The sequence below is a fragment of the Dendrobates tinctorius genome, unplaced genomic scaffold (assembly GCF_039654945.1).
Source record: "Dendrobates tinctorius isolate UK_male_01 unplaced genomic scaffold, ASM3965494v1 ptg000024l, whole genome shotgun sequence".
Lineage (NCBI taxonomy): Eukaryota > Metazoa > Chordata > Amphibia > Anura > Dendrobatidae > Dendrobates > Dendrobates tinctorius.
This window is the reverse complement of record NW_027361692.1, coordinates 4,117,835-4,140,283: the sequence shown is the minus strand read 5'-3', so window position 1 is coordinate 4,140,283 and position 22,449 is coordinate 4,117,835. Positions and strand designations below refer to the sequence as shown.

The window sequence follows — 22,449 nt, the reverse complement described above, 5'->3', positions numbered from 1 at the left end:
GCTTGAGGCGTCATCTCTGCCTGCTCTGCATCACCCCACCCTCGCTCTACATACTTACTACTAGAGCATTGTGTACCTCCCTCCTCTGGAGAGATGTCTTCCTCTTCCATTGACTCCTCCTCATCCTCCTCACAAAGTGTCCCCATCCTAGGCCTTTGTGAGGAACCACGTTGCGCAGACTGTCCAGAAGCAGATGGCATTTGTGACTCCTCATCCTCCACCTCTTCCAAAACGTCCTCCCTTAGTGCTTGCAGTGTTTTTTGAAGCAGGCAGATAAGGGGGACAGTCATGCTGACTAGTGCATCATCTGCACTCGCCATCCGCGTGGAATCATCGAAGGCACGCAAAACGTGGCGGATGTCCTTCATAGAGGCCCACTCAGTGGTGGTGAAGTGTGAACAGCGTGCAGTGCGACTTGTTTGCGCCTGATGCAGCTGGTACTCCATTACTGCTGGCTGCTGCTCACACAACCGCTCCAACATATGTAACGTTGAATTCCCCCTGGTGGGTAGGTCACATATGATGCGATGTTCCGGAAGGCGGAATCGGCGCTGCAGAGCTGCAATGCGCGATCTTGCCATGCTGGAACGCCGCAAGTGAGCGCGATCTATGCGGACCTTGTGTAGCAGTGCATCAAGATCCGGGTAGTCCCTCAAAAAACTGCATGACCAAGTTGAGCACATATGCCAGACATGGGATGTGAGTGAGGTTGCCTAGGCCCAGAGCTGCCACCAGATTTCGGCCATTGTCACACACTACCAAGCCTGGCTGGAGATTCGCTGGCACAAACCACACGTCGCTCTCCTGCTTGATGGCATTCCAGAGCTCCTGCGCTGTGTGGCTTCGATTCCCCAAAGAAATTAATTTCAGTACGGCCTGTTGACGTTTGGCCACGGCTGTGCTCATATCGGTCGTAACAGGTAAGCGTTCACGGGTCCATGTGGAGGTAGACCGTGATGGCTCCTGCAGCGCTGATTCTGAGGAACTGGAGTATGAGGAGTCAATGTGTACAGACTGGATTCCTGCAATCCTTGGAGTTGGCAGAACACGTACAGCGCCACTCTCAAGATCTGTACCTGGCTCCACAACATTTACCCAATAGGCAGTGAGGGAAAGGTATCGTCCCTGTCCATTGTTACTGGTTCACGCATCGGTGGTCAGGTGAACCTTGCTACTGACGGCGTTTAGTAGCGCATGTTTAATTTTTCCCTCCACATGCTTTTGCAGGGCAGGGACGGCTTGCATGCTGAAATAAAAGCGGCTGGGCACATTTTATTGTGGGACTGCCAATGCCATGAAGTTACGGAAGGTGTCAGTCTCCACCAGCCTGAATGAGAGCATTTCAAGGGCCAGTAGTTTTGCAATGCCAGCATTCAGAGCCTGTGCTCGGGGATGGTTTGCCGAGTATGGCCGCCTTTTCTCCCATGCCTGTGCTACCAATGGCTGTAGAGTGGCCTGGGAGTGTGAGGATGACAGGGAACGTGGTGCTGTGGGTGGAATGTCACTGGGTCTCTGTACAACAGTGCCAGAGGTTCTTCCATGGCGATCCTGTGAGGAAGCAGAACCAGCTGTGTGTGAGCTGGAGGAAGAGGCTACAACACGAGCTGAAGAGGTGGTAGGTGGTGCTGTAGGTTGGCCTACGTCTTCAGTGTGTCTTTGTAACTCCACCACGTGCTTGGTCCGCACATGTTTCCACATATTTGTGGTATTGAGGTTGCTGACACTTTTGCCTCTTTTAACTTTCTGATTACACAGCTTGCATTTGACAAAGCAAATGTCATCTGCAACTGTGTCAAAAAAGGACCACGCACTGCAAGTTCTGGGAGCGCCCGTTTTGGTTTTTGGAAGAGGAATGCTCCTAATGGGTGCCGAAGTGGAGGCTACAGGCAGCCAAGTCTGCCCCCTTCCTCTCCCTCCTGTCTTGGCCGTTCAGAGAATCTCTTCCTCCGAGCTGCTTCCACCACCTTCCTGTTCCTCACGCCATGATGCGTCAAGGACCTCATCATCTACACTACCCTCTTCAAACACCTGCTTCTCCTGGGTAGTCTCACCAGCACAGTATGCACCAGAAAGTGGCACCTGAGTCTCATCATGAGATGCGTACTGAGGTGTGCTGACCATAGGCACTGGCCCACCCGCCTCTTTAGATTGAGAGAGACAAAGCTGTTACGCATCACTGCATACTCCCTCTTCTTCACATTCTAGAATGCTTCTTGGCTGGCCCCCTCTTTCCAAGCCAAGAGATTCAGAGAACAGAAGTAGAGAATGAGATGGCTCCTCTCCAGGGCTCTCCGACTGCCTGGGCAATTTGGCAGGTGGTGAAGAGACAGATGGTTGCTCTTCAGTGCTGTGGACCTGAGAGGATGTGGAAGTCATTGAAGTTGATGCGTTAGCTGCCATCCATCCGACAACGGCTTCAATTTGTTCCTCCCGCAGCAGTGGGGTACGGCGAGCTCCTACAAAGCTGCGCATAAACGACTGTTCCCTGTTAAAATTGGGGGATGCTGAGTCACTGGTGCCCGCAGCAGGCACAGAATCCTCACGTCCTCTCCCTGCTGAAACTCCATGCCCACGACCACGTGCCTTACTCCCTGCCTTCTTCATCTTGGTAGACTGATAAAGATAGGCAGAAAAGTACTAAGGGCTTAGTGTGCTTATTCCTGAACAGCTGCTAACAGATATAAGAAACACTAATTTTATAAAGTGTGTGAACTACACTTTAATATGAGCTAATGTGGCCTACACAACTGTAAAGTGGAGTGTTTGGTGAACTTTATTTACGTGGTTTTTTAAAAAAACAAACAAAAAGGATGTGACCAAAGATGTAAAAGCGATAGTATTACAAACTTTTTGGAGCTATTACAATGCAGGAAGGTAACCTACAATGCAATAGATGAGGCTCCAAAAAATAGGCTAATACTAATCTGGCTGCAGCTGCAGGGCACAAGCCAGAAAAAAGGCTCCTCTATCTACTCCTATATAGTGTTTGCAACCAATCTAGCTGGATACGGATGGAAGCACACTAATAGGAGAAATTCAGGAAAAATAGGCAGCACTACAGCAAAAAAGGACAATGTATGAGGCAGTGACGCACGCTGAGCGGACTACAACCAGAGGTGGCTGCAGAACACACTACAGCGTGAGATGCACTCACACACAGAGACCTCACAGACAGCCGTGAACACTGCAGTGCAGAGAACTGTGCACTAGCACTGAAAGGCTGCAGAAAGGCTCCGCTATCTACTCCTATATAGTGTCTGCAACAAATGTAGATGGATACGGATGGATGCACACTAATAGGAGAAATCAGTAAAAATGAGCAGCTATAAAAAAAAAAATATATGTATGAGGCAGTGACGCACGCTGAGCGGCCTACAACCAGAGGTGGCTGCAGAACACACTACACTGTGAGCTGCACTCACACAGACCTTGCAGACAGCTGTGAACAGCGCTGCAAGGCAAAAGAAAGCTTCACACAGGGGTTGCTACAGTAGCCTGGGTAAAGCACTATATAGCAAATCGCTATCTCTAACTGTCCCTCAGAGTCAGAAGAGCAGCGTCCTGTCCCTAACTGAATTCACAGCAGAGTGAACCCAAAATGGCGGCGGCGGCTTTTATAGTGCATCATGACATCATTTCAGCAGCCAATCACAGCCATGCCATTAGTTAACATGCCTACATGCCTAACAGGATGTGCCCACACTTCTTAGGATTCCTCATTGGCTGAATCACATCAAACTGGCTCATAGCATTAGGGGAACTTCCGATTCCGGTATTCGATATGCTAAAAGTATCGGAACTCAGTATCGGAATTCCGATACCGCGAATATCGGCCGATACCCGATATTTGCAGTATCGGAATGCTCAACACTAGTAAGGAGCCCACGGAACCTTCAGGATTTGAAGAGTGTTTATGTGGGATAATGGACCAAAATCACACCTGAGCATTGCATGTGACTAATTTCTCCATTGAGGAGACATCTTGAAGCTATCCTCTTTAACAAAGGCTTTTGTATGAAGTGTTAACTAAATTTCAGTAAGCATGTTCAATACTTTTTCCCTGTGTAATTTCTCAGTATTGCACATAACTTAAAGTACCACTCCAGTGTTTTTTTTATTGCACCACTGAAGTGGTCCTTTAAATGTTACTCTCCTGCTTCCTGTCTCGTACTCACTTGCCAACTTCATCTTTTTCCACCGCTGCTCTCATCGGTCTCCGGCGTAAAGTGACCTGCCGGCAGCTTCAGTGTTTCATGGACTGTGGATATCACTTTTCAATACATCTCTGTGAGAGTCTCGTTCTGGCTCACATAGACTTGCAGATAAGTATAAGAACGGGTGCAGGGGGCTTACATTTAAAGTGCAACTCCAGCACTGAAAAAAAAAACCCTGCAGTGGTGCTTTAATTTATGGGACATCTATGGTTTGATTCCTTTGCCTGTGAGGATTGGATGGGTTGTTATCGACATCTGGTGAGGATTTCATGTCAATAGCACCTTTAGAAATACATTTACTTAGAAAATGTGTGATGTGTTCAATACTTATTTCACCCGCTGTATCAGATCAGCGCATATGTAGAACGATACACTCCTCACAATTGAAATTGCAACACCAAGATGGAAAAATTGTGGAATTATGAAAATCATGTTGTGTTAATATTATGAAAATTATTAAAAATGGAAACTAAATGTTTAAAACATGTTGTATTCAATATGGAGTATGAGCGCCACGTGCAGAAATCCCTGCACTTACATGATTTGGCGTGTTATCAGTTAGGTTTTTAATGGTTATCTGAAGAATGTTCTGCCACATCGAATGCAGTTGGACACACAAAAATCATAAGACCCAATAATTGTTAGAAATGTGAATACTCCTGGTTGTGCTTGATGGCAGACAAGTCTGAAGATGCTACAGGCCATATTAACACATATAGGTCATGCAGAATTCTCACTGTATGAAGAACAACTCACAATCTGGCATTCTCATGTTGAAAAATGGCTGCTGTGACACTTCACAGAATTGACCATACCACTAGTTCCACGACCAAATCAATGTAAAGCTGAGCTTTTAGTGTACCTAAAATGAAGCCTAGAGGGGTTGAGCTACCGTACATTAGTCAACCCCACACAACAATTCTGGGAGTAAGACTGATGTGACTATTTTGTGTCTGATTTCAAAGATGGTGCAGAGTGGTCCACTGCACGTTAAATTAAACACCACTTACTAATGCTATGGCATCTAGCGGTGTGCGCGCGAAACTTCACAAGTCGTATGCATGAGCCAAATATCCTGCCTATTACAGGTATTCCATTGACCTCACTCCACCGCTCTCATAGTGGCAATGGTGGCTGGAATTGAGATCTTTCCTCTTCAGTGATGAGTCCTGATTGTGTTTTTGACTCGATGATAGCTGGAGATTGGTCTGGAGACCACGTGGGAACGCAATTATGAAGCCTTCACGTGGCAAAGGGAAAGTATGCCAGCCATTTTCCAGCATAACAACGCAAGTCCAGATGTTGCTTGTGCTACTGTGAGCATCTTATGTGTCCTAAATGTGCGATGACGACATGCAGCGTCTCCAAACTAGGCTCCCATTGACCTTTTCTGGGATGTAATTACTGTATTTTAGAGCTACCAACAGTGGATCTTGATGATTTACCAAGTGCATACAGCGTGGCAGAACATACCTCAGACAACCATCAATAACCTTGTTGATACCATACCAAGGCGTTTAAGTACATGTTTTTATGCCTGTGGCACTGGGACTTGACACTGAATATATTGACATGCTTTGAAAATAGTGTTTTTTTTTCTGCATTTGCGTTAACATTCTATAACATCATTAACATGTCTTGATCTTGTGAACTCCATAACTCCTCGGCTCTTCCTTTTGGGTGATGCAGTTTTCAATATTAAGGCATCTATATAAAAGAGAGCTGGGGATACTAAGATATAGGGGGCTTGTGTATGTACAGAATATTGAAATATACGTTATGCCTTTTTAAAATATAATTTTGATTATATTTTCAAGAATTGAAGGTGTGATGAAGGTGCGAACTCTGAAATCTAGGCTTATCAGATTCAATGAAGTTGTCAATGCTCTTAAAGAAGGGAAGCCGGAGATGAGCAAACAGGTGAAGGACCTGGAGTCGTCCATCGATGCTCTTATGTCGAAGATAAAGGTGAGCTTGACAGCATTAGTATGTCTGTTCTCTTCTCCCGATGCGTCGCGTTCTGTATGCTAAAAATGTCATTATGCAAAATAGACTTGCATGAGGAAGGAAATAAATGAGTATTTTTCACACTTCCTGCCTCAGATTCTTTGGCAGGTTACTTGCAGTCTGTAATTGTGTAAAAAGATGTAAATTTCAATAATGCTCATAAAAAAGCCTCATCACAGATAATATGCCTACTGTGCTTGGAATGATTCATGCCGGTGAGGGTGTCGGGGAAAATTTGACGCGCTGTCACTTTGTTTCTATTTCAGAAAGTACCGTATTTTTCGGTCTCTCACGGTTTCTATAACTTTATTTTGTACCAGTAGATTATATTTCTTCTGTTAGTGGGTTTCCAGTGTACAGGCTGAAGGTCCAGTACAGTGAAGAAGTTATCTTTGGTCTGATTTTAAGTGTTTTACATTAAAGGATTTCTAGTCTCCTAACAGTTTTAAAAGGCCAGGATGAGCCATTTAGTCTTCCGTGTCTTGCCACCATTTGCTTTAGTAGATCTTGACACTCTACATTAGTTTCGACTCCCCTGGCATTTGCCAAAGGTTGAACCTTACTAATCGAGGGTCTATGATCCATATATGTGTCTAACCCAGTTACTGTTCAGTAGACATGATGCAGGCTGGTCATAATCATTTTTTTTTTTACCCTTTTGAGCCTGTATCTATTTGAACATCCTCCACTTAAGAGGGCTTAGTATAAAAGATGGAAAGCCGGGCCCGTGATCCTGGTTCAGGAGGTACAGGTTGGTAGTCAGCAGCTAGCCATTTATCCGTTTGTTTGCTTCGGATGAGTAGAGCTGAGATCACTTCTATACTCTCGGATTGGTAAGATGCATCTAGTGTGCCAGATGAGGAGTCATGAAATGTAACGCGCAGTCGTCCCGTACACAGCTGCACGGAAAGCTGCTGGCAGATCACTAGAGCAGCTGTGCTTGTTTTCTACTTTCCATTGAAGCAGCGTTAACACCGAACTGACTGCATACGTGCAATTTGACATAATGCCGGAGTCTAATTGCTAATCAGCCTAATTCCATTTGTAAACCATCATCAGTGGAAAAGGAAGTCGATCAGCTTCTCCTTCTCCCTCCACCTGTGCCGCTTGTATACTTGGCTTTTACAATAGAGTAGAAAGCTTCTTTTTCTATTATGCAAACTGAATTTAGAGTTTCCCACATTTGTTAAAGAGGCCTTCCACCCAAAATGTAAGAATTGGCCGAACAGTATGAAAACTGCAGCTAAAACTGGATAATATATATATATTTCCATAGGTTTGATGTTTTTTTTTTTGTGCTGACTGTCATTGTTTAGAAAGCAGGAATTACAGTTCTATTCATTCCATTTGAATTTGGAATTCTCCGGAACTGATGATCAGCACTCATTCTATCAGGACGAGCAATCAAGTGAGCTATTTATCATCAAATGTACAGACACTAGAGCTGGTCATGCAATAAAGTAGCTGACGGCCGAGCCTTCATGTGTTGTCAAAGGGGCCAGCAGAGAAAGTGGCTGCTGTAGAGCCCTGGCAGCTACTTAGTTGCTGAAGAACAAAATGGTTAGGCTTTTAAATTCAGACTGCCAAACCCCTACCTTCCTTAATATTCTCTTTTGGGGAGAGTTGGAAAGCACTCGATACACATTAGATTGTAGGTCAATCCCACCAACTTTAGTTTAATGTGTATGAGGGCCTTAGATCAAAGGTGACTGCCGAGATGGTCACAATTCCTTGTGGCTTTTGCAGCTGAATAGATTATGATTTTCTAGTACGAGACAATTCATCCAAGTTTCATCAATGTTTTTTTTTGTCATCAGGATTTTGGTCAGTGTCTGTTTTTACCATCAATGTTTGGTCCGTGTCTGTATTTACCGTCAGTGTTTGGTCAGTGTCTGTTTTTACCATCAGTGTTTGGTCAGTGACTGTTTTTACCATCAGTGTTTGGTCGGTGTCATTTCTTACCATCAGTGTTTGGTCAGTGTCTGTTTTTACCATCAGTGTTTGGTCAGTGACTGTTTTTACCATCAGTGTTTGGTCAGTGTATGTTTTTACCATCAGTGTTTGGTGTCTGACATTCTGATCAAAATCGAATATTTATTCGGACTCCCATGACAGCACCACGAGAGAGGGGATCCGCCCTATAGGAACAGGAAACCTACAGATACAAAAGGGCGGCACCTCTCCCACGCATCAGTTGGTTTCCTGTTCCTGAGGGGACGGGATCCTACAGAAGAATTGGATCCCAGGCCGGCCAGCCGACACCGGTAGCGAGGGGGTCTCCTACCTCGGCCTGGTTCGGATTTCCTGGAAGGTGTCACGGCGGTGGCGTGGACAGCAGGGAGCGGCGTCCGGAGGATGTCCGTCTCCGGAATTAAGCCGCTGCCGGTAAGTATACCCCCCCCGGGGATTCCCGGCTCCGGCGGCGCAGATAGGTTGGCAGCGCTGTGCAGGGGGCTGCGACCGGGCGCTGCTCCGGAGCTCCCGGGCGTCCCGCGGGGCTTCCGGCGTTTCTGGGGTAGCGGTGACGTCAGGGGGCGGGCGGAGGAGGCGCTTCCGGGTCAGCGCGCTACTGCGCATGCGCGGCGATTCCAAGATGGTGGCGCCCATCGGAAACACCGATGGCGCGGGGTCGGGCGCCAGCTGGGGTAGGGAGCTCCGTTAAGGGGGGGGGAGGGGCGCGGCATGGATACTGCTGACCGGAGGAGGGGTATTTAGGCGGGACCCGGGCAGGGTTCCTTGCCTTGGCCACATTACTACATGCAGCAGTGTGCAGCAGCAGCAGTGGTAATGGAAAGCGATCGAGAGCAGCAGCAGCAGCGGCAGAAGCAAGGGCAGCAGCGGCAAACATCACTGCCGCCCCTGGATGACCTTCGGCAGGTCAAACAGAAAAAGAAAGGGTCCCGTGACAGTAATGTGGGAAGAAGTGACCAGTCCACTCGTAAGAGCTCCTCCAGGCAGACAGGAGCATCGACCGAAAGAAATCCCCCTCGTTCTCCGGTACTTGATTGTGGCACTGGTAAGTGATCTTCGTGAAAGTTCACTCAGTGACGGGACCCCCCTTCTGTGTTTTTCTTTTTCTAGGGAAAAAAAGCTACAAATAAAAATAAGCATAGGGAATGCGCACTCTGTGCATGCCCATTACCGGACGCGTGCCTCAAAAGATTGTGCCCCCCCTGTATTCAGCAGACGGTGGCAGAAGAGTCGCCTGCAGTAGCGGCGAGTTTGAGAGACATTGTCAGGGTAGAAATGAGGGAAACCCTAAAGCCCTTGTCTCAGTCGCAAAGTCTAAGGGGCGAGGTCCCGGCGGAGTCTGATTCCTCGGTAGAGTGGAGAAAAAGCAGAGACTCCCAGGCTTCATCTCCCTCGTCCTCCTCAGGAGAAGAGGACTCGGGGCGATTTTGTCTGCCTCTTGACCGGGTAGACAAGCTGGTCAAAGCAGTCAGAGGGACAATGGAGGTAGAGGAGCCTAAGCCCCATTTATCCATGCAGGATGTCATGTTCGGTGGGCTGGAACAGAGGAAGCGGAGAGTCTTTCCGTTAAATCAAAAGATACAGGATCTGATCCACAGAGAGTGGAAAAAAACGGACAAAAGAGGGTCGCTACCACCAGCCCTCAAAAGGAGATACCCCTTCGACGATCCGGCAGTAAGTTCTTGGGACAGAGCCCCCAAATTAGACGCTGCCATTGCGAAGGCATCAAAAAAATCCTCGCTCCCCTTTGAGGACATGGGATCCCTTAAAGATCCCTTAGACAGGAAAGCTGATACTTTCCTGAAAAACACCTGGGAGATGGCGGCCGGGTCCTTAAGACCATCAGTGGCTTCAACGTGCATGGCCAGGTCCATGATGGTCTGGTTGGACCAGTTGGAGTCACAACTAAAACAGGGTACATCAAGACAGACAATTCTTGGGGCCCTACCGACCATCCAAGAGGGAGCAGCCTTCCTGGCAGATGCCTCAGCGGATGCAGTGAGAATGGCCGCCAGAGCAGCAGGTCTCTCTAACGCAGCTCGCAGAGCCCTATGGCTAAAGTGCTGGCAGGGAGACATCCAGTCCAGAGCAAAGCTCTGTGCGATTCCATGTGAGGGCGAATATTTGTTTGGAACTGTCCTAGACGAGCTGCTTGAAAAGGCGGGGGACGACAAGAAAAGGTTCCCAAACCTTTCATCAGCGTCCTACCGTCGCCCATTTGGTAGAAGGAGATTTGGCCAGGGGAGAAGGCGCAACTCTTCGCCTGTTAGAGATCGACCCAGATGGGAAGACAGAAGGAGACGAGGTACGGGCTATATGTTTACACGCTCGGCGAGAGATCAAAAGAAACCAAATCAATGACTAGCGGTTCCCGTAGGGGGTAGACTGTCATCCTTCTTCCCGGCATGGTCACAGATTACGAATAGTGACTGGGCGCGTAAGGTAATATCCACCGGGCTTAGGTTGGAATTTACCCAGATCCCGCGGGACACCTTTAAACTGACCCCCTTAAGATCTTCTCATCTCGAACAAGCGGCTTTAGAAGCGGAAGTCTTGAGCCTATGTCAGAAAAATGTTCTGGTAGAGGTTCCAGAGGCTGAAAGAGGAAGAGGGTTTTACTCTCCCCTGTTTCTAATCCAGAAACCTGATAACACATTCAGAACGATTATAAACCTTCGTTCCCTTAACGAGTTTTTGATTAATCATAAATTCAAAATGGAGTCCATTAATACAACAATAAAAATATTGTTTAAAGGTTGTTTTATGGCAGTCATAGATTTGAAAGACGCGTACTATCATGTACCTATCCATACAGACTTCCAGCAGTTCCTGAGGGTGGCAGTTTCAGTAGAGGGCACAATACGTCATTTTCAGTATAGAGCCCTTCCCTTTGGTCTCTCAGCAGCACCCAGGGTTTTTACAAAGTTAGTGGCCGAAGTTATGGCTCACTTACGAGAGGTTGACGTCTTAATCATTCCATATTTAGACGATTTCTTGATTGTAGGAAAATCGGTGGGTCATTGTAAATCCCAGATAGAAAAAGCTAGATCCAGGTTAGAAAACCTGGGATGGATTTTAAACTACGAGAAATCCCGACTCCAGTCCTTAAAAATACAGAAATTTTTAGGGTTGATACTAAATTCAGACACTCAGCGGTGCCTGCTACCACTAGATAAATTACAAAAGATACAGGAGCAGGTTCTACGGGCAATGGATAATCCATCTATGACCCTCAGACAGGCCATGTCCCTGTTAGGTTCTCTAACTTCATGCATCCCAGCAGTAAGGTGGGCACAGTTCCATACCAGAACCCTTCAAAACGACGTCTTGATTAATAGCAGGGCCCTTGAAGGCTCCTTACAAGGTCGGATGTGTCTAAGCCCCTCAACTGTTACATCACTGAGATGGTGGCTTGAGAGCGAGAACCTAGCGTCAGGGGTGCCCTGGATAACACAGATAACCCGTATTATAACCACAGACGCAAGTTCCTTTGGTTGGGGAGCCCATATGGGGGACATAGTGGTACAGGGCCAGTGGGATTCTAATTCTGAAATCTCATCCAACCAGAGAGAACTATTGGCGATAGAGCGGGCAGTCAAGAAACTCATTATCTACCTGCAGGGCCATCATGTGAGGATACACTCGGACAACCAGGTAGCGGTAGCATATGTCAACCACCAAGGTGGAACCCGCTCCAGCGCTCTGATGCAGATAACAGAACGGCTCCTCCAGATAGCAGAGAGAAATTGTCTATCTTTGACCGCGCTCCACATCAGCGGAAAGGACAATGTAAGAGCAGACTTTTTAAGCCGCAAGGCTCTAAGACAAGGAGAATGGGCTTTGAACAAAGATATTTACCGCCAGATTGTCCGCAGATGGGGCCAGCCAGAGGTAGACCTCTTTGCCACCAGAAAAAACAGAAAAGAAAGATTGTTCTGCTCTCTGAACCCAAGGGAAAATCCCCTGGCGGTGGATGCCCTACTGATAAGATGGGACTTTTCTCTGGCATACGCCTTCCCACCATTGAATCTTCTTCCCCTGGTAGTCAGGAAGATCAGAGGATCAGGCAAGAGTCATACTGATTGCCCCCTTTTGGCCCAGGAGGACCTGGTTCGCGTGGTTGAGGACCATGTCGGTAGGCGATCCCTGGGTACTGCCGAACCTTCCGGATCTCCTCTACCAGGGGCCAGTCAGCCACCCACAAGTAGCGGGACTTCATTTGACGGCGTGGTATTTGAAAGGTCACTATTAAAAAATAGAGGGTTCTCCAAGAACTTAATTGACACCCTCCTAAGAAGCAGAAAATTAACCACCACTAATATTTATGCTAGGACCTGGAAACGCTTCCTATCCACCTTTCACTTTGACATCAGAGATGGAATTCCCACGAAACATATTCTGGAATTTCTCCAGAAAGGTTTTCTAATTGGGTCTCTCCACAAGTACGCTAAAAGTACAAGTTTCAGCCTTAGGGGCCCTGTTTGCAGCTGATATTGCAAAAGATTATTGGGTAGCAAGGTTCATCAGAGCAGTGGCCAGATCGAGACCTATACACAAAGACAGATGCGTACCGTGGGACTTAAACTTAGTCCTTACAGCCATGACAGAAAGTCCGTTTGAACCTTTAGATTCCGCCTCACTAAAGATTATATCTCTTAAGACAGCATTCCTGGTAGCAATAACATCCGCACGTAGGGTGAGCGATATACAGGCACTTTCCAGATTGCCTCCTTACACAGAGTTCTTACAGGATAGAGTAATCCTAAGGCCAGATCCAGCATACCTTCCCAAGGTAGCAACACAATTCCACAGGACACAGGAGATAGTTCTGCCTTCCTTCCTCCCTAACCCAACCAACCCTAAAGAGCAGAAACTCCAGGCGTTAGATATTAGAAGATGCTTACTGACATATTTAGCAGCCACGGATCCTTGGAAGAAGGAGAACGCATTATTCCTATCCTTCCAAGGTTCCAGGAAAGGATACAGAGTATCAAAACGCACATTAGCAAAGTGGATTAGGGAGGCTATCTCTCTTGCCTACACAGCAGGTGGCGGTCCGGCTCCACAGAACCTGAGGGCACATTCCACTCGGGCCATGGCATCATCCTGGGCGGAGAGATCTGGAGTATCAATTGATCAAATATGTAAGGCGGCCACCTGGTCATCTCCTTCCACCTTTTTTAACCACTATCGATTAGACATGGGTGCCTCCTCAGACCTCACCTTCGGGCTAAGGGTGCTGCAGGCTGTAGTCCCTCCCTAAGTTAGTTTACATCTCTGTAATTCTCTCGTGGTGCTGTCATGGGAGTCCGAATAAAGTATTAAGTTACGTACCGGTAACGGTATTTTTCGGAGGCCCATGACAGCACCCTTCGTTCCCTCCCTTGTTCACATATAGGGGTGCACTCCTTAGAAGATTGTTCATAGAATCACCTTATGTGGGAGATGGTATGAAATAATTCTGTTAAATAGGGTAGATAGGTTGTATATATCATATGTTGTGTACTAACCATGGTAGCCTCTCAAGCTCTGTAATCCAACTGATGCGTGGGAGAGGTGCCGCCCTTTTGTATCTGTAGGTTTCCTGTTCCTATAGGGCGGATCCCCTCTCTCGTGGTGCTGTCATGGGCCTCCGAAAAATACCGTTACCGGTACGTAACTTAATACTTTCTCGGCAATTTTGCACAGAACCATGTAAATGTCCACCATTCACTATTATAGATTCACTAGATGCAGGCCCTATGCTATTGCATCGGAGGGCGGTAATGTCACGATGGGGGCAGGCTTTGCAGTGTTGAGAATCTCTCCCCCCATGTGCTCACCCACCTATCTACTCTCTCTTTCCCCATGTGCTGACTTCTCCTGTCTGCTGTATCTTCTTTGACCTGTCTACCCCATGTGCTATCCCCCTTGTCTGCTGTCTCTCTCCTTCCTGTGATGTGTTCTCCCCTCATGTACAGTGTGTGTGTGTGGCGCGTACGAGGTATACAGTGTGTGTGGTGTTTCCATATTTAGACACCCATCACTTGAGTGTCCCAATATGGCGGTCGGTGAACTTCAGCCACTTGGAATTCTGGGATCCGGACACATATGGACGGAACAGGATGTGAAGACATTACAAGGTAAGTATATATTAGGCTGGTTTCACATTAGCGCTTTTTAAGCGCACGCACGGCCGGGGGTAGCTCCGCCCCCGAGCCGGCTCTCTGCCCGGCGTGCCCGCCCCTTGCTTGTAGCGCCGCCTCCTAGCGCACAGCGGCGCCTGCGATCGGCGCACCCTATCTTTAGCATAGGGTGCGCAGATTGTGCGCAGGCCGTGCGCTAGTTGCGCTTTGACCTGCGCTGCGCACCTTTGACGGTGCGCCGTGCGCGCCAAAATCAAACTTTTCGGATTTTGGCGCGCACGGCGCACCGTCAAAAGTGCGCAGCGCAGGTCAAAGCGCAACTAGCGCATGGCCTGCGCACGATCTGCGCACCCTATGCTAAAGATAGGGTGCGCCGATCGCAGGCGCCGCTGTGCGCTAGGAGGCGGCGCTACAAGCAAGGGGCGGGCACGCCGGGCAGAGAGCCGGCTCGGGGGCGGAGCTACCCCCGGCCGTGCGTGCGCTTAAAAAGCGCTAATGTGAAACCAGCCTTAGAAGTGCGATCCATGAAAAACATTGATGGCTCTCAACAGGCACACATGACAAATGTGACAAATTTGGACCACTTCACTGAGATTTCCTACCATTTCTCCCATACAAGTGCTCTGCCGCCTTCCTGTCTCTAATGCGGTGCTGGTTGCATTCATTGTGGAATATTTCTTAATCTTAAGTCCTAGCATCTCACTTGCCAGTATACGTCAAGCTTCGTGGAGTTTTCTCTAAGTCACTTCTTATTGTTAGACCACCTGAGGAAGCCAACATAGCTCCTGGGATGGTTTTAGTGAATTACAAATTCCACTATATTTAGTACTAGCTGAAGAGCCCGGCGTTGCCTGGGCATAGTAACCAACTGTGGTTAGTTATAACAAATTATAATGATTATATTGCAGATAAAAACCATGCATCTAATCCTATCCTGTGTGATACTGACTGCTGAGCCGTGTATCTAATCATATTCTCTGTGATACTGTCTGCTGAGCCGTGTATCTAATCCTATCCTGTGTGATACTGTCTGCTGAGCCGTGTATCTATTCCTATCCTGTGTGATGCTAACTGCTGAGCTGTGTATCTAATCCTATCCTGTGTGATACTGACTGCTGAGCTGTGTATCTAATCCTATCCTGTGTGATACTGACTGCTGAGCCGTGTATCTAATCCTATCCTGTGTGATACTGACTGCTGAGCCGTGTATCTAATCCTATCCTGTGTGATACTGCCTGCTGAGCTGTGTATCTAATCCTATCCTGTGTGATGCTGACTGCTGAGCCCTGTATCTAATCCTATCCTGTGTGATACTGGGCTCCCCCTGCAGTCTGTGTCAGAGGGTGGTCTGTGTTGGCATGGTAATAAATTGTGTTATTTCCAGCTGTACAGACGGACGATAACACCATAGAAATGATAAGAATAATAGGCCTCAGTTACCACAACTGTCTACAAGGAAAACTGTTGCTGATAGCAACCAATCACAGCTCATTTTTCATCTTTTAAACAGCTCTGGGACAGCGTGGCGAATTTTGAGTGGCGACTTTTGTGTTTCAAATTTTATGTGGCAAGGTTGGTGAATGTGTGGTGAAATGTGTGCTGAGGGTGGTATACGTGTTGAAGCACGTGGTAGTGTGTGGCGCATTTTGTGTGTGTGTTCATATCCCCGTGTGTTGTGAGTATCCAATGTCAGGGCCCCACCTTAGCAACTGTACGGTATATACTCTTTGGCGCCATCGCTCTCATTCTTTCAGTCCACCTTGTTCACATCTGGCAGCTGTCAATTTGCCTCCAACACTTTTCCTTTCACTTTTTCCCTATTATGTAGATAGGGGCAAAATTGTTTGGTGAATTGGAACGCGCTGGGTTAAAATTTCGCCTCACAACATAGCCTATGACGCTCTCGGGGTCTAGACGTGTGACTGTGCAAAATTTTGTGGCTGTAGCTGTGACGGTGCAGATGCCAATATATACATGCACTTTTTCCCCATTATGTAGATAGGGGCAAAATTGTTTGGTGAATTGGAATGCGCGGGGTTAAAATTTTGCCTCACAACATAGCCTATGACGCTCTCGGGGTCCAGACATGTGACTGTGCAAAATTTTGTGGCTGTAGCTGCGACGGTGCGGATGCCAATCCCGGACATACATACATACATACATACACACACACACACACACACACAGAGCTTTATATATTAGATGTCCTTAATTTACGCTATAGTAATTATAATTTGCTTCAGTCTTTTTCCGTATTTTTTACAGTAATCCTTTTGAAGGCATAAGGCTTTTTAACATTTTCTGTTCAGCAGACTGAAGTGAGCAGCGCCATTCTCCATCCTCCCTTTCACATTTGGACACTAATTCACTTGGCATGCTCGCTCGCTGGCTGGCTTGTCGTGTTGGCTGCTCTTGGAGGTAGTCCCTTAGCAGCGCAGGTGCACTTTGATCATTCATTGAAGATTCCACGTCTGACACCCAATAATGTAATTACTGAGCTTTACAGAGCAAGACATGGCTGTGATTCACATCTTTCTGTTTTATTGTATGATTAAAGACCAAACGACCCTTCTCCTAGATCATATGCGCCAGGGATCAGTCTGGGGTGGGGTCTCTAGTACATCATAGTACATTTCTGCTTGGAAACATAAGTTGATTTAATTTTGGAGGCAAGTTAATAATATAAACAAAATCAAATGTTTGCATTAAGATTAATAAAAAATAAAAAAATTATCGGTAAGAATAATTTAGATCTGAGGATTCTGCCATTAATATTAGAGAATTGCATTATATGCTATTTCTACTAGCCAAAATAGCTGGAGTGTTCAGAGTACAGAGTATAAGGAAGAGCAGTCACAGGATATTGAATGGAGTCGAAGCTGTAGCCTGGCACGGAAATACAGGGGTTGGACAAAATAATGGAAACACCTAACGCTTTGGCATCATAATCTTCGAACATGTTATAAACATGCAAACCGTGACATATGGTAATGTTTTGTAGTTATTTGTGTTATGTGTATGTAAATTAACTCTTTGTTTTGCAGAATTGTAAGAACATTGATGAGAACCTGATACCAATGGCAGACCTCTCGGATTTTCAAAGAGGCCAAATTGTTGGTGCTCGTATGGCAGGCGCTAGTGTAACAAAGTGGCCGAATGCTTGGCGTGTCAAGAGGTACTGTCTCCAAAGTAATGACTGCGTTTGAAAGAGAAGGAAAAACGTCCGCAGCAAAGCACAGGTTCGGCCGAAAGTCGAAGTTGACTGAGAGAGACTGTCGGACTCTAAAGCGAATTGTGAGAGAGGATCGCAAGACCACGGCTCCGAAAATCACTGCTGAGCTCAATGAACACCTACAGAACCCAGTTTCAACGAAAACTGTTCGTCGGGAGCTGCACAAATCTGGATTCCATGGAAGAGCTGCAATTCGAACACCGCTGCTCTCAATGACAAATGTTTCCAAGCGTTTAGAGTGGTGTAGAAACCTCCAGAATTGGTCCCTCGAGCAGTGGAAACATGTGATATTCTTAGATGAATCGTTTACCCTATTTCCGACCTCCGGCCGAGTGAACGTTTGGAGACAGCTGAATGAAGCATTCCATCCAGACTGCCTTCTCCCAGCCATAAAACATGGTGAAGGTTCTGTGATGATCTGGGGTGCTATTTCGTGGAGATCCGCCGGGCCAGTGATATCCCTTCATGGAAGAATTAACAGCCAAGATTATTTAGGCATTTTGGTCGACCAAGTGCATCCTATGGTTCAAGCACTGTTCCCGGAGAGGAACGCCATCTTTCAGGATAATGCACCAATTCATACAGCTAGAATCGTTAAAGCATGGCACGAGGAACATTGTAATGAAGCTGAGCATCTCATCTGGCCCCCACAATCCCCAGACCTCAACATTATTGAGCATTTATGGCCGATTTTAGAGATTCAAGTTAGACGTCGATTTCCGCCGCAAAGGTCGCTCAAAGAACTGGAGGGTGTTTTAACTGAAGAATGGGCTATAATTCCTTTGGAAACAATTCACACCTTGTATGAATCCATACCTCTGATAATTGAGGCTGTAATCGCAGCAAAAGGTGGAACTACACCATATTAAACTAACTTTTGTTGATGTTTCCAGGTGTTTCCATTGGTTTGTCCAACCCCTGTATGTAGTCTATATTGATGGGTTGCAGGAAAGATGTAGGGACTTTGATTTATTTATTTATTTATTTTTTTACACCTTTTCCGAATGGTTACTAAATGGTGTGTCACATCTGTGTAACAAATTATTAAATATCCAAGCCACATAGACATAATGGCCAGATCCCTACTTTGGTCCCACTTCTACATTAGAAAGCCATTGGCGACTGCCACACTAGATGACTTGGGGCACCTATTTGTTTGAAATGAATGGCTATAATATCAGTTTATTGGCAGATGTGTGGCCATTTACAAGGGTCCTTTTTTGAGATTGGTTTTCTTGATAAATTACTTCAGTGTCATTTCACGCGAACATCAGGAAAACTGCCGATATACACGCTAAATATGTCTATTGGTGATCATTAGATGGAGGCCTAAAGGTTGGCACCTTGCTTCCGTTTGGCTGATTATACATTGAGTATATATTTACCTGTTTTACTTGCTTTTATAGTCCCATTAATTGCACAGCGCTTTACGGATATTATCACTGACCCCATTGGGGCTTACAATCTAGATTCCCTATCAGTATGTCTTTGGTGTGTGAAGGGAGCCAGGAGGAAACCCACGCAAACACGGGGAGAACATACAAGATCCTTGCAGATGCTGTACTTGGTGTGATTTGAACTCAGGATCCCAGCGCTGCAAAGCAACAGTGATAACCACTGAACCACCGTGCTCAGTACATATGAGGATACTATGGCATCCCGAGATTCCATTAAACAAAGTATATGCACAATATTTGCTTTTTTTAAATGGTAGCTAGGAATGATGGTACCCTTATATTGTGAAAAGTTACATGTTTGACATGGTAAAGAGACTTATAGGCCATGCAGTGCCGCTCTGGGAAATTAAATATGAATCGTCCGAGAGGAAAAGGACTTTAGTGCCATCTATTGAAAGTAGCAATCCTAAAAGTCAGTATTGACCCTTCAACAAGCTTTGCCACATGACTTGGGATAAAAGCCAAACCAGAATCTGTATTTGCAGACACATGTTTCTGGGTGTTGCACCTCCTCAGTGCAAAGCATGAGATTTGTTTTGGCTGTATCAGAGGCCAAAGCTCCTCAAAGGGTCTATATTGACTTGTAGGATTGTTACTTCCATTAGGTGGCACAGGAGTTCAAGCCCTCGTCCTTTCCGAAGAGGCAATTTGTATGCCATTGTGTGTCATCTGTAGCAGCTTCTGTGCTAACTCTTGTGCTGCCTATACACTCGGCATAAACGACAAAAAAGTAATCGGATCATTAATTTTTATGTGCAGGATTTCACCGTTTATGACGTCATTCAACCAGACTTTCACAAACCCCGGAGATAATTGCCAGTAATATCATTCTGTCTCGTGCCCCCAAAGTAACACTGTGATCAATATCACTGGTAGGACGGAATCTGCAGCACACGGAAGGTTACACTTCGTAGCGATAAAATGTCAAAGATCTCTGTCTCTTAGTGGGAAATATTGTGTCTGTGTTGAGCAGTTTTAATTTCCAAGGTTACAGCATGCTAAAGTCTGAAGCGCCTCGTCCTGCTCCACAATATGGCTGCGTTGTAGGAATTCTCTGCAGTGCGTCTTCAGACACTAATGTCAGTCGTTTGCACGGCCAAGATTTGTGGCATTTGATTTGGATTTACATATAGGCAACAACCTTCATACTGAGGAATATAAGTGATGCCGTATACTGATGGCTGCTGCAACCATTGATTTCAATATGGCTGCAAAACAGCATCGTTGTCAGAGGCTTAAAAGGAATCTGTCACCAGGTTTTTGAAATAGTTGACACCTTGCCTAATTGATAACATATTGTAGATTATGAAGTCCTCTTTAATCGTTGTACTTTAACCCAACTATTATAGATGTAGTCCTGCTGTAGTAATAAAGGTTATATCAAAGTTCATAAGCACCAATATTATATATAATATTTATTGCCTGACTTTTTTCTTTTATTTTTCTTTCATTACTTCTTAGAACACTATAATGACCCGAGACCAAATTGAAAGAGAATATGATACTCTTGTGAAGAGCTCAGGCCAGCTCCTTGAAGCCTTACAGAAGAAGAAGAAACAGGAAGAAGAAGCGGAACGCTTGCGCCGTATTCAGGAGGAGATGGAACGGGAAAGGAAAAGACGTGAGGCAGAAGAAGAACTACGAAGAAAAGAGGAAAATGAGAGGAGACTGTGAGTTATACCTTCATCAGAATATTGTTTAGAAAGTACCGTATATACTCGTGTATAAGCCGAGATTTTCAGCCCATTTTTTTGGGCTGAAGGTCCCCCTCTCGGCTTATATACGAGTCATATCCTGGGGGGATCGGCGGGGGAGGGGGGAACGGGGGTGTCAGAGACCATACTCACCCCTCCTGGCTCCCCTCAGCAGACCCCCTTTTCCATGCTCTTGGCCCCCTGCATCAGCGGTCACGTGGTACCGCTCATTAAACTCATGAATATGCGCACATTCATGAGTTTAATGAGCGGTACCACGTGACCGCTGAAGCAGGAAGAGCAGCGCCGAGAACATGGAACAAGCAGGGGGGCTGCACTGCAGAGACAAGCGCCAGGACGTGGGGGGAGTATGAACGGGGGGGGGCATATTCAACTGTCCCAGCGCGTCGCTCTGCTGTCTTGCGTCCTCTGCAGTGACATTCAGGATAGAGGACGCGATCGCGCCCTCTGCCTGCACAGTCACTGCAGAGCCGGCAAGGCTGATGAGCAGGAGGCAGCGACAGAGGTGAGTATACAGTTTTTTTTTTTTTTGTTTGTTTTTTTTAACAACGGAGGCGGCAGCAGCAACATAATGGGGCCACTCACTGTGCAGCATTATCTGGGGCCACTCACTTTGCAGCATTATCTGGGGCCACTCACTGTGTAGCATTATCTGGGGCCACTCACTTTGCAGCATTATCTGGGGCCACTCACTGTGCAGCATTATCTGGGGCCACTCACTGTGCAGCATTATCTGGGGCCACTCACTGTGCAGCATTATCTGGGGCCACTCACTGTGCAGCATTACTGGGGCCACTCACTGTGCAGCATTATCTGGGGCCACTCACTGTGCAGCATTATCTGGGGCCACTCACTTTGCAGCATTATCTGGGGCCACTCACTGTGCAGCATTATCTGGGGCCACTCACTGTGCAGCATTATCTGGGGCCACTCACTGTGCAGCATTATCTGGGGCCACTCACTGTGCAGCATTATCTGGGGCCACTCACTGTGCAGCATTATCTGGGGCCAATCACTGTGCAGCATTATCTGGGGCCACTCACTGTGCAGCATTACTGGGGCCACACACTGTGCAGCATTATCTGGGGCCAATCACTGTGCAGCATTATCTGGGGCCACTCACTGTGCAGCATTACTGGGGCCACTCACTGTGCAGCATTATCTGGGGCCACTCACTGTGCAGCATTATCTGGGGCCACTCACTGTGCAGCATTACTGGGGCCACACACTGTGCAGCATTATCTGGGGCCACTCACTGTGCAGCATTACTGGGGCCACTCACTGTGCAGCATTATCTGGGGCCACTCACTGTGCAGCATTACTGGGGCCACTCACTGTGCAGCATTATCTGGGGCCAATCACTGTGCAGCATTATCTGGGGCCACTCACTGTGCAGCATTACTGGGGCCACACACTGTGCAGCATTATCTTGGGCCACTCACTGTGCACCCTAGGCTTGTACGCGAGTCAATAAGTTTTCAAAATTAGGGGGGTTGGCTTATACACGGATTATACACGAGTATATACAGTACTTTTAGACAGTGGCATAAGTAGATCCTATAAAGATAGATAGATATATATATATAGAGAGAGAGAGAGAGAGAGAAAGAAATCAAGGCAGAAAAGTCCAGCAAGCGGAAACTTCAGGTGGTATAATAAAATCCAAGAATTTTTATTGCAGATAATTTAAAAAATCCAGAGTTCAGTAACAAGATGCAGACATAATGC

General features: G+C 46.6%; 1 protein-coding gene across 8 annotated transcripts in view; it reads left to right on the top strand.

The window, feature by feature from the left end:
* Positions 1–22,449, top strand: part of MYO6 (myosin VI) — a 362,182-nt gene that overhangs the window by 284,616 nt on the left and 55,117 nt on the right. For all 8 annotated transcript variants that reach the window (XM_073569300.1, XM_073569297.1, XM_073569302.1 and 5 more), the window contains exons 25-26: positions 6,032–6,182; positions 20,468–20,676. In XM_073569300.1, coding sequence (XP_073425401.1) covers positions 6,032–6,182; positions 20,468–20,676 — 360 coding nt within the window. The remainder of the gene's footprint in view (positions 1–6,031; positions 6,183–20,467; positions 20,677–22,449) is intronic.